The sequence below is a fragment of the Vipera ursinii genome, assembly GCF_947247035.1.
Source record: "Vipera ursinii genome assembly, chromosome: 9".
NCBI lineage: Eukaryota > Metazoa > Chordata > Lepidosauria > Squamata > Viperidae > Vipera > Vipera ursinii.
In genome coordinates this window covers 2428132-2441628 of record NC_139523.1, presented here as the reverse complement: position 1 = coordinate 2441628, position 13497 = coordinate 2428132, and the positions used below count along the sequence as shown (strand labels likewise).

Sequence of the window (13497 nt, the reverse complement as noted above, 5' to 3'; positions counted from 1 at the left end):
TGTTGTATATTCTGCACAACACAATGTATGCTTGCATATTATCCGTGTTTAGCCAAGTATGTTCATTACACACTATTGGGCATGTCTGAACTTAACTGTTGAAATTTAAGGCATTTAAATAAAGTGATTTGTAATTCAGCAGCATTAAAAAGTGAGCAGCTCAGGTAGTCTGCTCCTGTTATTAGATTTTTATCTGTATGTTCTATCCACCAATTTTCAGATGTTTCTGGCAAAGTATTTGAATAACAAATATATCTTGAGGGCCTAAGAGAAACAGCAAGTTAATTTCACCTACTCTTCTTTAAAAAGTTTCAACTGAATGTACCTTTTGAAAGTAGCTTCCTGAATCGCTGGGTAGTTACTAACTGAAGATCAGGATCTTCAGAGAACAACATTTTCACCATCTCCATTGTGATCACGCCCTCCTGAAAAGATCAGATATTCGTCCATCCGTCACCAAATCTAATGCCCATCTTTTATAACAATTCTCAAACTTTCAGGATTATTCCAATTTTCAAGGAGAAGATCCCAGGCTAAGGGTTAAGAAGAAAGACATCTAAATCCCAGGAAATTCTTTTAAAAACCTTCCCAGAGATACAATAAGTTATACTGTACCAAAGCAGATAAACGGGTCACCTAGCCCAAGGATGGAGAACCCGAGGCCCTGCAGGGGCAGCCGATAAAGCCCCTTTCCTAGCTCAAACCTGGCTGCTAATGCTCAAAATGAAATTGGCAGGTCGATTTCCCTAGCTTTAGAGGCAGAAAACATTTACAAAGTGTATGGAAGTTTCTTAGTATCTGTAGATGTCTTACTGATATTGACCGAGAGAGAAGAAAGAAGAAAACACGCTGTCTCTACTTACACTACCAATTGTAGAGCTGGCTGAGGAATCTACCAGGGGACTGTCAAACATAGCACCATCTTCATTAATTAGCTCCACATTTCTCCTTTTAAAGAGCTGCAATGGAAAATGAATGAAATTATAGGGGAACAAACCAAACCCTGATTTAGGTCACCTGCAGATTACTAAATGGCTCCTCTGCACTTCAGTGTTGTAACCCAACATTGGGTTATGACAGCCCATCATCCTACTTTTGATGTTTCTTCAAGCAGAAGCTCATAAATAATCTTAGTTTAATTTTATTATCATTATTATTATTAGCAGGAAAGATTCTCTAATTGCCTTCTCCCATTTCCTGTTACAGCACAGCACTGGAAATAACACACCCTCAGGGAAGGAGGTGCTTCATCCTGCTGGTCAAACACTGACCTCTTTAGTGGTCAAAAGACGACACCAATCTAAGTCCCGGCCTTTATAATGTAGCACTGAGGTCCCCTCCCATTTATCTCTGGAATTGTGGGCACCCCATCACTGGAGGTTTGCAAGAAAAGATTGCCCGCCGTTTGTCTGAAATGGTATAGGGACTCCTGCTTGAGCAGGAGGTTGGACTAGAAGACCTCCAAGGTCCCTTCCAACTCCATTATTATCTGTTTTGCTGTTCCTCAAAGCACTGACTGCCAAGTATCAGATAAGCCAAAAATGGCAAGCCCAAACAACACTTCTACCTCACTCCAGACCTTTGAGTGGGCAATCAAAAAAGGAAGCAGGTACCTAACGAGGCATGGATCCCTTACCTGCTGCTCCCGTTTCTGTTTGCGTAGCTGGATCCCCTCCTCTTCTCTCCTCCGGCGCATCTCCTCTGGGTTCAAAGCTTTGTTTTTGTAACTTTTCATTCTGTAATTGTTCTCTTTTGCTGGGCTCGCCATGGTTTCTGCAGGCCAGAAAAAAAACAGATGTCATCTTTTTTGCATAATCAATAGAAAATACTCTCATCGTGTCCTGGGGCTGAAAGATACAGAAGGATGCTATTATCTGAAGGCATGTTCGAATTATGCAATGAGTCACTCCACTGCACTGGTCTGAAAAAATCCTTGGCCTCTACCTGTTATAATGGCACACCTTAAAATCCTTCAATTGTTTTCAGTTTTACAGGGTCTTTTCAATTAATCTATACAAATACAGATTAGATGAAACTTGGCTCAACAGCAGTAACTGTGAGAGGGATCTTGGAGTCTTAGTGGACAATCACTTAAACATGAGCCAGCAATGTGCGGCGGCAGCCAAAAAAGCCAATGCAATCCTAGGCTGCATCAACAAAGGGATAGCATCAAAATCATGTGAATTGTTAATACCACTTTATAATGCCTCGGTCAGGCCACACTTGGAATACTGCATCCAATTTGGGTTACCGTGATACAGTACAAAAAAAGATGTTGAGACTCTTAGAAAGAGTGCAAAGAGCACCTAAAATGATTAAGGGCGTGGAGTTAAAACATGTGAAGAATAGTTGCAGGAACTGAGTATGTCTGTCTAGTCTAGTGAAAAGAAGGACGAGGGCCAACAGGATAGCAATGTTCCAATATTTCAGGGCTGCCACAAAGAAGAGAGAGTCAACCTGTTCTCCAAAGCACTTGAACGCAGGACAAGAAGAAATAGATTGAAACTAATCAAGGAGAAAAGCAACTCAGAACTAAAGAGAAACTTCTTAAGAGTGAGAATAATAAACTAGTGGAAGGGCCGCTGGAGGTTTTAAAGAAGAGACCGGACAGCCACTTGTCTGGAATGGCATAGGGTCTCCTGCTTGAGCAGGGGGTTGGACTAGAAGACCTCCAAGGTCCCTTCCAACTCTGTTATTCTGTTTCTGTATAATTTTCCTTGTTCTTACAGAAAGAAACAGGAAACATACAGCCAAGTCAAACAGCAGACAGCTTCAACCTGTTGCAAAGTATTACAATTTTGAGCAGAAATTAAAAATTAGGAAAGCTTTGAATAAACGAAATAAAGGATCGCAGAGACAGGCACGTGTACTAAGACAAAGATTCTTTAATAATGTCAGAAACATACACTGACTCCTGCAACTTTGTGGTTGAGATTTTAATTTCATACACGGCCTGACCAAATAAACATGTACAGAGATTTTAAAAGGCAAGACGCTCCCTGACTACACATTCACAATTTAGTAGAAATTATGCAAAATGAAGAGAAATAAATAAACAGTGCAGAAATTTAGAATACTAATTTTTCTGTCTCTGGACAGACGGGGGAACCCACAGACTATCAATGCACGCAGTACTGAAGAAGCAGAAAACAGGGGATCTACTTGCCTAGACTTAAAAAATAAATAAAGAGAACCTGCAGGAAACCTTATAATGACTTCCAATTACGACACATTTTTACATATCATTATTCATTGGAAAAATACTAACTTGAACTTCTTTCTAACAACTAATCTAGGAAGACTTGTTCACGTAACACGGAAAGAAAAAGACTGAAATAAATGGGCATTTTTTCATGGAAAGGAAGTCTCTCAAGGATCACATGGGATTTATTTTTTTTTAAAATTTGAATGATGGATGATTTTGGCTTGGAAGAAGCAGTGACCTAAGTCCCTCGACTCTTATCTGGTGCCATTTTGCCTTGATCAGGTTCTTGTTATAGGCAGCATGAAATAAACTTGTAGTACTTTTGAAACCTACCCTGGCTCCTGACACTATGACAACTAAACAGATGGGGGGGGGAGAGAGGGCGGGGGATGGGGGGGCAGAGAAGAAGCCTGCCATCAACCCAGCAGCCCCCTCCAGCGTGGAACTCCCCCCCCCCATTTGGAGCCCAGGCCACCCAGCAGAGCTGGCTCTTCAGGCTCTTGCAGAAGGAAGGGGGGAGGGGGTTGCCTTAGGGCACTTCTGGACCCACCAGACTTCTTTGACTGACGGGATGCGAAGCAGGCGCCCTCTGCCAGCACAAGTGGGAGGGGCTTGTCCGGGGGGAGGGGGCGAGGCGGTCCATCAGGCGGGCTGGGCCCAGGCCGTTAAGGGCTCTGAAGGTCCGAACCAACACCCTGGGCTGCCCTCGGAAGCAGACCGGGAGCCAGTGGGGCTCACGGAGCAGAGGGGTGAGACTGCGCTCGCTCGCTGCCCCACTCTGCGCTGGCTGAAGCTTCCCATGGACTTCGAGGGTAGCCCCCCCCCGGAGCCCACAGGCATAGTCCAGGTGGGAGATGACCAGGGCTCGAGTCCTCACCCAGGAAAGGTTGCAGCTGGCGCACAAAGCGGAGCTGTGTCAGAGCTCTCCTGGTCCGCCTGCCACCTGCGCTTTGAGAAGCCCCAGGTGGGGAGCTGGGTCTGAATGGGGGGGGGGGGTTTGCAACTCTGTCCAGAACTAAGGATGACACACACTCGGGTCCCGAGGCTCCAAGCACTCCCCGCCACTGTGTCTTGCCAGGGTTCAGTCTCAGTCTGTTGTCCACCTCCAGGTCCCTCCAGCCTCCCGGCACCACAAAAGGGTGCCCGCCGCATCCCTCCCTTCATCAGCGTATCTGGGACGCCTGGTCCTGTGGTGACAGCTGATCTCCCCCAATGGCTTCATGCAGAGGAGCGGAGGGAGTGCCGAGCCCTGAAGGAGCCCGCAGCTAAGCGCTCAGGGGCTGGATCTTTCACTCCCTGTCAACACTGACTGGGACCTTGGGAGGAAGGGGGTGAACCAGAGCGAGTCTGTGCCACCCAGCCCCAACTTGTGTAGTTAGCCAAAAAGGAAACCATGGTCAATGGTATCAAAGGCCACTGAGAGATCAAGGAGAGCGAGAATGGTTGCCCTGCGCCCATCCTGCTCCCACCAGAGATCGTCCACGAGTGCTATCAAGGCCGTCTCTGTCCCAAAGCCAGGCCTGAATCCTGACTGAAAAGGGTCCAAGAAATCCGTTTCATCCAGGAGCCCATGGAGCTGCCACCTTTTCCAGCACCGTCCCCAAAAATGGAAGATGGGAAAATGGATGAAAGTTGTCCAGGCAGGTTAAGGAGAGATCAAACCAGGGCCTCCTTAAAAAATCCCAGGAATGTCCCCTCTTGCACGGCATGAACCCACCTGCTGCTCACCAGCCAGGAGGCACAAGGGTCTAATTGAGGAAGGGTTGCATTGACAGCTCAGAGGACCCTGTCAGCTGCCTTATAAATACCAAATTCAAATACTGATACCAGTTGGACCATGGCAAGAGGGCAATATATCTACCACCTGCCTGCAGGCACTACAGAGACAGCTGTTTCGAAACAAAATGCTAGATTTCATTGAGTATTGTCCTGATGTTAAGATTTATCTAAGGCTCTTCTTATAGGATATCAGTCACAAACTACTACACTGACAAGCACCTCAGTGACTTGAAAATCGTCATAATTTACTACTACTGTCACTCCAAAGCACAATTTGCTTTTCAAAGACTCCTCCACAGAGGTGGGGCATCTATGAGTCCTCCAAATGCTCCTGAAGAGTCCACTGGGAGATAGGCTGAACTCAGCAACATTTGGAGAGCACCGCTTTCCTATTTTGGAAGCTTGGTTCCCTCTGAGACTGTCCAAATTACCAAAATGCATGTTGGTAAACACTTATCAAATTTCAGGGGCCGCCATATTTAAGAAACTGTCAGGAAAAACTGAAGACTTCAAAATTAAACTGGAAACTGGGGAAAAAAGCATCTATAAGGCACGGAGAGTCAACACCTGTTTATCTGATGCTAGATTTTCAATAACTTTCAGCCAGTCTTTAACCTGGAGCTTTTATCGTCTCTCGTGATCTGTCCTTATTAATGATGTCATAACAAGGATACACAATAATGGCACTGCTTTTCCATGGCAACAACCTGTGTCACAAGTGGTGATTTGTGACTTTATTGCAAAGCCAGGCTACAGAAGATTATGTAATGAACCAGGAAATAAATCATCAAATAGTTATGTGGGTTTACTTGGGTGATAACTACAAAACTAATCCTGGTAAATTGTCATCAATATGAATTGGCAAAGCTCGATCATGCAATAAATGGGAGGAGAAGGATGACCAATCTTTAGACTAGCTAGAACCCAAAACCAATCACAAATCCTAAGAAAACAAATCAAACAATGAGGTAGGCAGTGATGAGGGGAAAAAATTCAAACAACAATCAGGAGATGGAGGAAACATACCCACGGACAGACATAAAAGTCTTAAATGCTTATATACTAATGCTCAAAGCTTGGGGAACAAACAGGGCGAACGAGAAGCAATAGTACACAAGGGTGGGTATGACATAGTAGACATTTCAGAAACCCAATGGGACGAAACCTATGAATGAAATGGACTGATGGACGGATACAAATTGTTCAAAAGAAACAGATCTACACAAAGAGGAGGGGGAGTTGCATTACATGTAAGAGAACACTACGTATCTACAGAAATGCACATGATCAAAGATAAAAGCTCTCCAGAATCTATATGGGTCAATATAAAATAAAAAAAAAGTGACACCCAACCAACCAGAAGAAATAGCTGAACTCTTTGCCAACCAGTTAACAAATGTATGCAGGAAGCATACTACAGTAGTAGTGGGAGACTTCAACTACCCAGATATCAGCTGGGAGACAAACTCTGCAGTGAGCAGGAGATCAAACAGATTCCTAACCAACCTTGCCAACAGCTTTGTTAGCCAAAAGGTGGAGGAGGAAACTAGACGTAAAGCTATAATGGACCTAATTCTTACTAACAGAGAAGAAGTGATAGAGGGAGTTGAAGTTGCCAGAACCTTGGGTGAAAGTGACCACATCATACTGGAATTCCATATAATGCAAACACAAGCAATAGAAAATAATTCAAGCAATGTTTTAAACTTCAAGAGCTGATTTTAACAAAATCAGTGAGAACCTAGGAAAGATTTCATAGATGAAAATCCTAAGGGGGAAAACAACTCAAGAAGCATGGGAAAGTCTGAAAAATGCTATCATAAAAGTCCAGTCTAGCACAATACCACTGAAAACAACAAGAAAGTCAAGAAGAAACCAGCATGGCTGCACAAAGATCTCTCATACAAACTGAAAGACAAAATGGAAAGAGGGACACATAACTAAGGCTGATGATCAGCAGACATGCAAAGACAAAGTCAGGAAAGCAAAGGCCCAGAATGAACAAAGACTTGCAACAGAAATCGAGAACAATAATAAAAAAAGTTTTTTCAACATAAAACTAGAAACAAAATTTAAAATAAGCAAGAAAATGGTAAGAGAACACCTATCCGACCTTGGCGAATATAAATAACTGGGACCCGACAGATTACATCCCAGAGTTCTGAAGGAGCTGGCAGATGTTACCTCAAAATCACTGCACTACATCTTTCAAAAAATTCTGGAGCACCGGTGAAGTACCTGAGGATTGGGAAAGGGATGGTTCCCATCTTCATGAAAGGAAAAAAAGGGAAAGGGGAAAAAAACAGATCCAGAAAACTACAGACCAATCAGTCTAACATCAATACCTGGGAAGATCCTGGAAAAGATAATAAAAAAACAGATCTGCAAACAACTAGAAGCAAACAAAGTTATAGCCGGTAGCCAGCAAGGATTTGTTAAAAACAGATCATGCCAAACCAATCTTATTACATTCTTTGATAAAGTGACCAAATTACTAGACCAGCGAAACGCTGTGGACATAGTATATTTAGATTTCAGCAAGGCATTTGACAAAGTAGACCACAATCTACTGCTTGGTAAGCTAGAAAAAGGTGGAACAGACAACATCACTACCAGATAGCTGGCTGACAAACCGTACTCAACGAGTCGTCCTCAATGGTACTACATCCACATGGACAGAAGTAAGCAGTAGGGTACCATAAAGTTCCGTCTTAGGCCCAGTACTCTTCAATATCTTCATAAGTGACTTAGATGAGGGAATAGAAGAGGAACTCATCAAATTTGCAGATGACACTAAACTGGAAGGAGTAGCCAACACCTCAGAAGACAAGCTCAGAATCTAAAAAGATCTTGACAAACTTGAACAATGGGCCCTGTCCAACAAAATGAGTTTCAATGTGGAGAAATGCAAGGTTTTACATTTAGGCAGGAAAAATCAAAGGTACAAGTACAGATTGGGTGAGACCTGACTCAAAAACAGTAACTGAGAGGGACCTTGGAGTCCTAGTGGACAATCACTTGACTATGAGACAGCAGTGTGCAGCAGCAGCCAAAAAAGCTAACACAATCCTGGGTTGTATAAACAGAGGCATAGAATCAAGATCACGTGAAGTATTGGTACCCCTTTATAAAACCCTAGTGAGACCACACCTAGAACACTGCAGCCAATTTTGGTCATCATATCACAAAAAAGATGTTGAGAGTTTGGAAAAAAATTCAGAGAAGAGCAACTAAGATGATCAAAGGCCTTGAGACTAAAACATAGGAAGAATGGCTGTGGGACTTGGTGCTGGTTATCACCTATAAAGCCCTACATGGCCTGGGTCCGGGATATTTGAGGGAACACCTGCTGCCGGCATCAAACGCCCTTCACCCAGTGCGCTCCCACAGGGAGGGTCTGCTCAGGGTTCCGCCGGTGAGAGATTGCCGGCGGGTGACACCCAGGGATAGGGCCTTCTCAGTGGGTGCGCCTGCCCTCTGGAACCAGCTGCCAGTGGAGCTGAGGACTGCCCCCGACCTCCGATCATTCCGCCGGGGCCTGAAGACCTGGCTCTTTCAGCTCTCGGGCCCAGACTGAGGAGGAATTTTTAATTTGGGGTTCTTTTTAACTGACTACAGGGTTAATTTAATACTTTTTAATTTGTTCTTAATTTTTGTATTTGGGATTTTTAATTCCCTGTAAACCGCCCTGAGTCCTCAGGGAATAGGGCGGTATATAAATATAACTAAATAAATAAATAAATAAATAAATATTCTAAAGAAAAGAAGAAATAGGGAAGACATCATAGCAATATTCCAGTATTTGAGAGGCTGCCACAAAGAAGAGGGGGTCAAATTATTCTCCAAAGCACCATAGGAAAGGACGAGAAACAATGGTTGGAAACTGATCAAAGAGAGAAGCAACCTGGAATTAAGGAGAAAGTTCCTAACAGTGAGGACAATTAACCAAGTTGCCTCCAGAAATCGTGGGTGCTCCATCACTGGAGATTTTTAAGAAGAGGCTGGACAGCCACTTGTCTGAGATGATATAGGTTCTCCTGCTTGACCGGGGGCTGGACTAGAAGACCTCCAAGGTCCCTTCCAGCTCTATTCTATTCTATTCTATTCTATTCTATTCTATTCTATTCTATTCTATTCTATTCGTCTAGTCTAGTCTAGTCTAGTCTAAATCAAAGGATCAAACATCTTAAGATCCTCACAATCATCAAACCTTAAGGATGGTCTAGTAAAATACATGAACTCAGTCACTATGAACCATGGTTTATGCCTGTCTGAATCTGAAATAACCATAGCTTGGAATAATGTATGGCTTAATTTCTAGTTCAGAGGCTAACCTGGACCCAGTGGCTTAGAGCTTTTGCTGCTTTCCAGGGCTGTCTAAATAAATCTAATACAGTTCCAAGAAAAAATATGTGAACCCTTTGGGATTACGTGGAGTTTTGCATGAATTGGCTATAAAATGCGCTCTAAACGTCATTTAAGTCACAACAATAGAAAAACACAGTCTGCTTAAAATAATACTACACAAACATTAGCTGTTGTCATGTTTTAATTGAACATAAGATGGAAACATTCACAGTGCAGGGTGGAAAAAGTATGTGAACCTTTGGACTTAATAACTGGTTGACCCTCCTTTGGCAGCAATAACCTCAACCAAACGTTTCCTGTAGTTGCAGATCAGACCTGCACAACGATCTGGAGTAATTTTGGACCACTCCTCTGCACAAAACTGTTTCAGTGTAGCAATATTCTTGGGATGTCTGGTGTGAATCGCTCTCTTAAGATCATGCCACAGCATTTCAATCGGGTTGAGGTCAGGACTCTGACTGGGCCACTCCAGAAGGCGTATTCTGTTCTATGAAGCCATTGTTTTGTTGAATTACTTGTATGCTTTGGGTCATTGTCCTGTTGCATCACCCATCCTCTGCGGAGCTTCAGTTGGCGGACAGATGGTCGTACGTTTTCCTGCAAAATGTCCTGATAAACTCTGGAATTCATTTTCCCATCAATGACAACAATCCGTCCAGGCCCTGAGGCAGCAAAGCAGCCCCAAACCATGATGCTCCCTCCGCCATGTTTTACAGTCGGGATGAGGTTTTGGTGTTGGTGTGCTGTGCCTTTTTTTTCCCCACACATAGTGTTGTGTGTTTTTCCCAAACAACTCAATTTTGGTTTCATCTGTCCACAGTATATTTTGCCAGTAGTGCTGTGGAACATCCAGGTGCTCTTTTGCAAACTTCAAACATGCTGCAATATTTTTTTTGGACAGCAATGGCTTCCTCCGTGGTGTCCTCCCATGTACTCCATTCTTATTTAATGTTTTCCTTATTGTAGATGTGTCAACAAAAATGTTAGCATGTGCCAGAGATTTCTGTAGGTCTTTAGCTGACACTCTAGGATTCTTCTTTACCTCATTAAGCATTATGCACTGTGCTCTTGTAGTCATTTTTACAGGACAACCACGCCTAGGGAGAGTAGCAACAGTGCTAAACTTTCTCCATTTGTAGACAGTCTGTCTTACCGTGGACACATGAACATCAAGGCTTTTGGAGATACTTTTGTAACCCTTTCCAGCTTCATGCAAGTCAACAATTCTTGATCGTAGGTCTTCTGAGAGCTCTTTTCTGCGAGGCATAGTTCACATCAGACAGTGCTTCTTGAGACCAGTAAACCCAAAACAGGTGTGTGTTTTTAAAGGGCAGGACAGCTGTCAGCAACACATCCAATATCATCACACTGATTGGAGTCAAGGTTGGCTCACTCCTGGCTCCAATTAGCTCTTGGAGAAGTCATTAGGCTAGGGGTTTGCATACTTTTTCCACCCTGCACTGTGAATTTTTCCATCTTATGTTCAATTAAAACATGACAACAGCTAATGTTTGTGTAGTATTATTTTAAGCAGTTTTTTCCTATTGTTGTGACTTACATGACGTTTAGAGTGCATTTTATGGCCAATTCATGCAAAACTCCACGTAATCCCAAAATGGTTCACATACTTTTTCTTGCAACTGTATGCCAGCAACCACAGTTATTATTAAACTGACTATGAAGTTTGGCAAGCCAGAGTATAAAGCTTAGTCACAGACTTTTCTCTTTGCTCTGAACATCTCATTCTGCTTCCTATTTTAACAACAAATCTCTGCTGAGTAATTGTAGAAATTCACATGCCCCAAAGCAGAAGCTGAATTGCTGAGTCAAGGCAAAACAAGACAGTGAAACTAAGATCAAGTGCATTGATCAAATGTTACAAGTTTTAATCCCAAATTGCATCATAAAACATGGAGGTCCTAGCAGCAGAACTGGGGATAACTGAAAGAAAACATACATATGCATATACATATTTGAGTTGTACACAGTTTGACAAGATTAAATGCTATCATTATAGTCACTGTAGATCTCTCTACGAATCCTACCAATTAACCTAAAAAAGTGACTGTGTACTATAAAAATCTAACTATGTTTATGCAATATTAATTCAGTGAAAACACAAAAGTTAAAAAGATAGTTTTTAACTTATCTGCTGGTGCTGCACAGCAACTAAAATGACTACAGATTAATAGCCTGGGTCTAAGGAAGACTAAATGGGACGTGGTGGCTCAGTGGGTTAGGACGCAGAGTTTGTCGATCAGATCGGCAGTTTGGCGGGTTGAATCCCGAGTGCCGCATAGCAGAGTGAGCGCCTGTTACTTGTCCCAGCTTCTGCCAACCTAGCAGTTCGAAAGCACGTAAAAAAATGCAAGTAGAAAAATAGGGACCACTCCGGTGGGAAGGTAACAGCATTCCATGCGCCTTTGGCATCTAGTCATGCCGGCCTCATGACCACGGAGACGTCCTCGGACAAGCGCTGGCTCTTCGGCTTTGAAACGGAGATGAGCACCGGCCCCTAGAGTTGGAAACAACTAGCACGCATGTGCGGGGGAACCTGAAGACAACCTGGATCAGAGGTCCCAAATCTACCGGGCTGTGATCTCTTTGCCACCAGTTGGGTAGTGAGTAGCTGGGTAGTGCACGTGCGTGCATGCTCACCCTCCCCTAGTGCCACCATTGCCACGAGTGTTCTGCGGGCATTTCCACAAACCTTGTGCGGGTGGCGGCAGCACTGCGGCAGACAGGCCACAGCACGAGCCTCACGTGGAGGCAGTGGAGTGATCATCGCACCAGTGGTAGCATCGCTGCAAGCCTGGCGGTGCCCGCACCACCAGCCTCACACAAGTCCTAGCGTCACTGAGAGGCTCATGCGCATGCTCGCAGCCCCATTTGCGTTTGTGCACACATGTGGCCACATTGCACATGTGCGCATAAGGCGCCTGTCCCTCCCTATCCCACAGGGCCAACCCAGAAAGGTTGGGGATCCCTCACCTGGATGGAGAAAGGCAGGAACTGCTCTCTCAGTAAAAGGGGATGCAACATTTTTAAGTCCAGAATTCTGAGACGAACGTTTGGAAACAACTCAAGCAGAACCCTCCCTAATTCACTGACCCGCAAGGAGAAAGAGGATGAGAAGCAGCATAATCAGACTTGCGAGATTTTGTTATTATTGCCAAGCTTTTGTCAATCAGTCCCTTTAAAGGCCTACATGACTCGGACTGAGGGAGCGTCTCCTCCCGCTTGCATCCAGCCGACCTGCCAGAGGAAGCAGGAAAAGCAATCGAGCGGGAGGACCAAGAAGGCTCTTTCTGTGGTTACCCTCCGAATATCAGATCCGAAATGAACCTGAGTGAGATTCCAAGGGCCTCGCTGGATAAGGCCTGTATCTGTTGCGTGTCTATTAATTTGCTTAAAGTTTACAGGAAGTAGCCTTTTTAAATTAATCTGGCACACTGCCAGCTGCATGAGACAGGGTGGTGATGCAACCATATTATTATGGGAGGGGGAGGGATTTTCAGTTTCCTTCGCTCACTTAGGATGGGGTGAGAGGACAAGCTGCAAAAGCTGGGCAGAGGCAGCCAGGTGTGGTGGTGGTGTGTGTTCCTCTGTGAAAATAAGCAGCCTAAAGCAGGTGGAAAGGAAGAGGCTGTTCTCTGGCAGGAGCAGGAGGTGTAGAACCCGTGTTTCCCTGAAAATAAGACCCGATCTTTTTTTTTTCACCTCCAAAAGAGGCACCGGGTCTTATTTTCAGGGTCTTATTTTCCACTCACCTCCGGCACCGGAAGCCCCACCCAGCCGGCCCACCTCTTCTGCGGCCAAAGGAGCAGCTTCATTCTGCAGCTGACAATGGAGCTCCAGCCTGCATTTTGCAGTCAGAGGCCTTTCCGGAAGGCCACTGCAGCCGAGACCCGAGCTGTGGATTGAATCGGCTGCAGAGGCCTTGCGGAACCGAGCTATGGACTGAATCCATGGCTCGGGTCTCGGCTACAGTGGCCTTCCGGAAAGGCCTGACTGCAAAATACAGGGCTGGCGACGACCCAGTCAGAAAAAGTGGGCTGGCCAGGAGAGGCCTGGCTGCAAGGTAAGCAGATGTGGGGCGTGTGAAGCAGCTCCATCCCCCCACCTTAGCTTGATTTTTAGGTGTG

At 44.5% G+C, this 13497-nt stretch overlaps 1 protein-coding gene across 2 annotated transcripts in view; it reads right to left on the bottom strand.

The window, feature by feature from the left end:
• Positions 1–13497, bottom strand: part of KPNA6 (karyopherin subunit alpha 6) — a 41579-nt gene that overhangs the window by 17924 nt on the left and 10158 nt on the right. Inside the window, exons 2-4 of one of the 2 annotated variants that reach the window (XM_083369273.1) lie at positions 1637–1773; positions 864–959; positions 326–425 (exon numbers count right to left, since the gene is read on the bottom strand). In XM_083369273.1, coding sequence (XP_083225399.1) covers positions 326–425; positions 864–959; positions 1637–1773 — 333 coding nt within the window. Of the gene's footprint in view, positions 1–325; positions 534–863; positions 960–1636; positions 1774–13497 lie in introns of those variants that run through there. The other variant, XM_083369274.1, reaches the window with a different exon arrangement.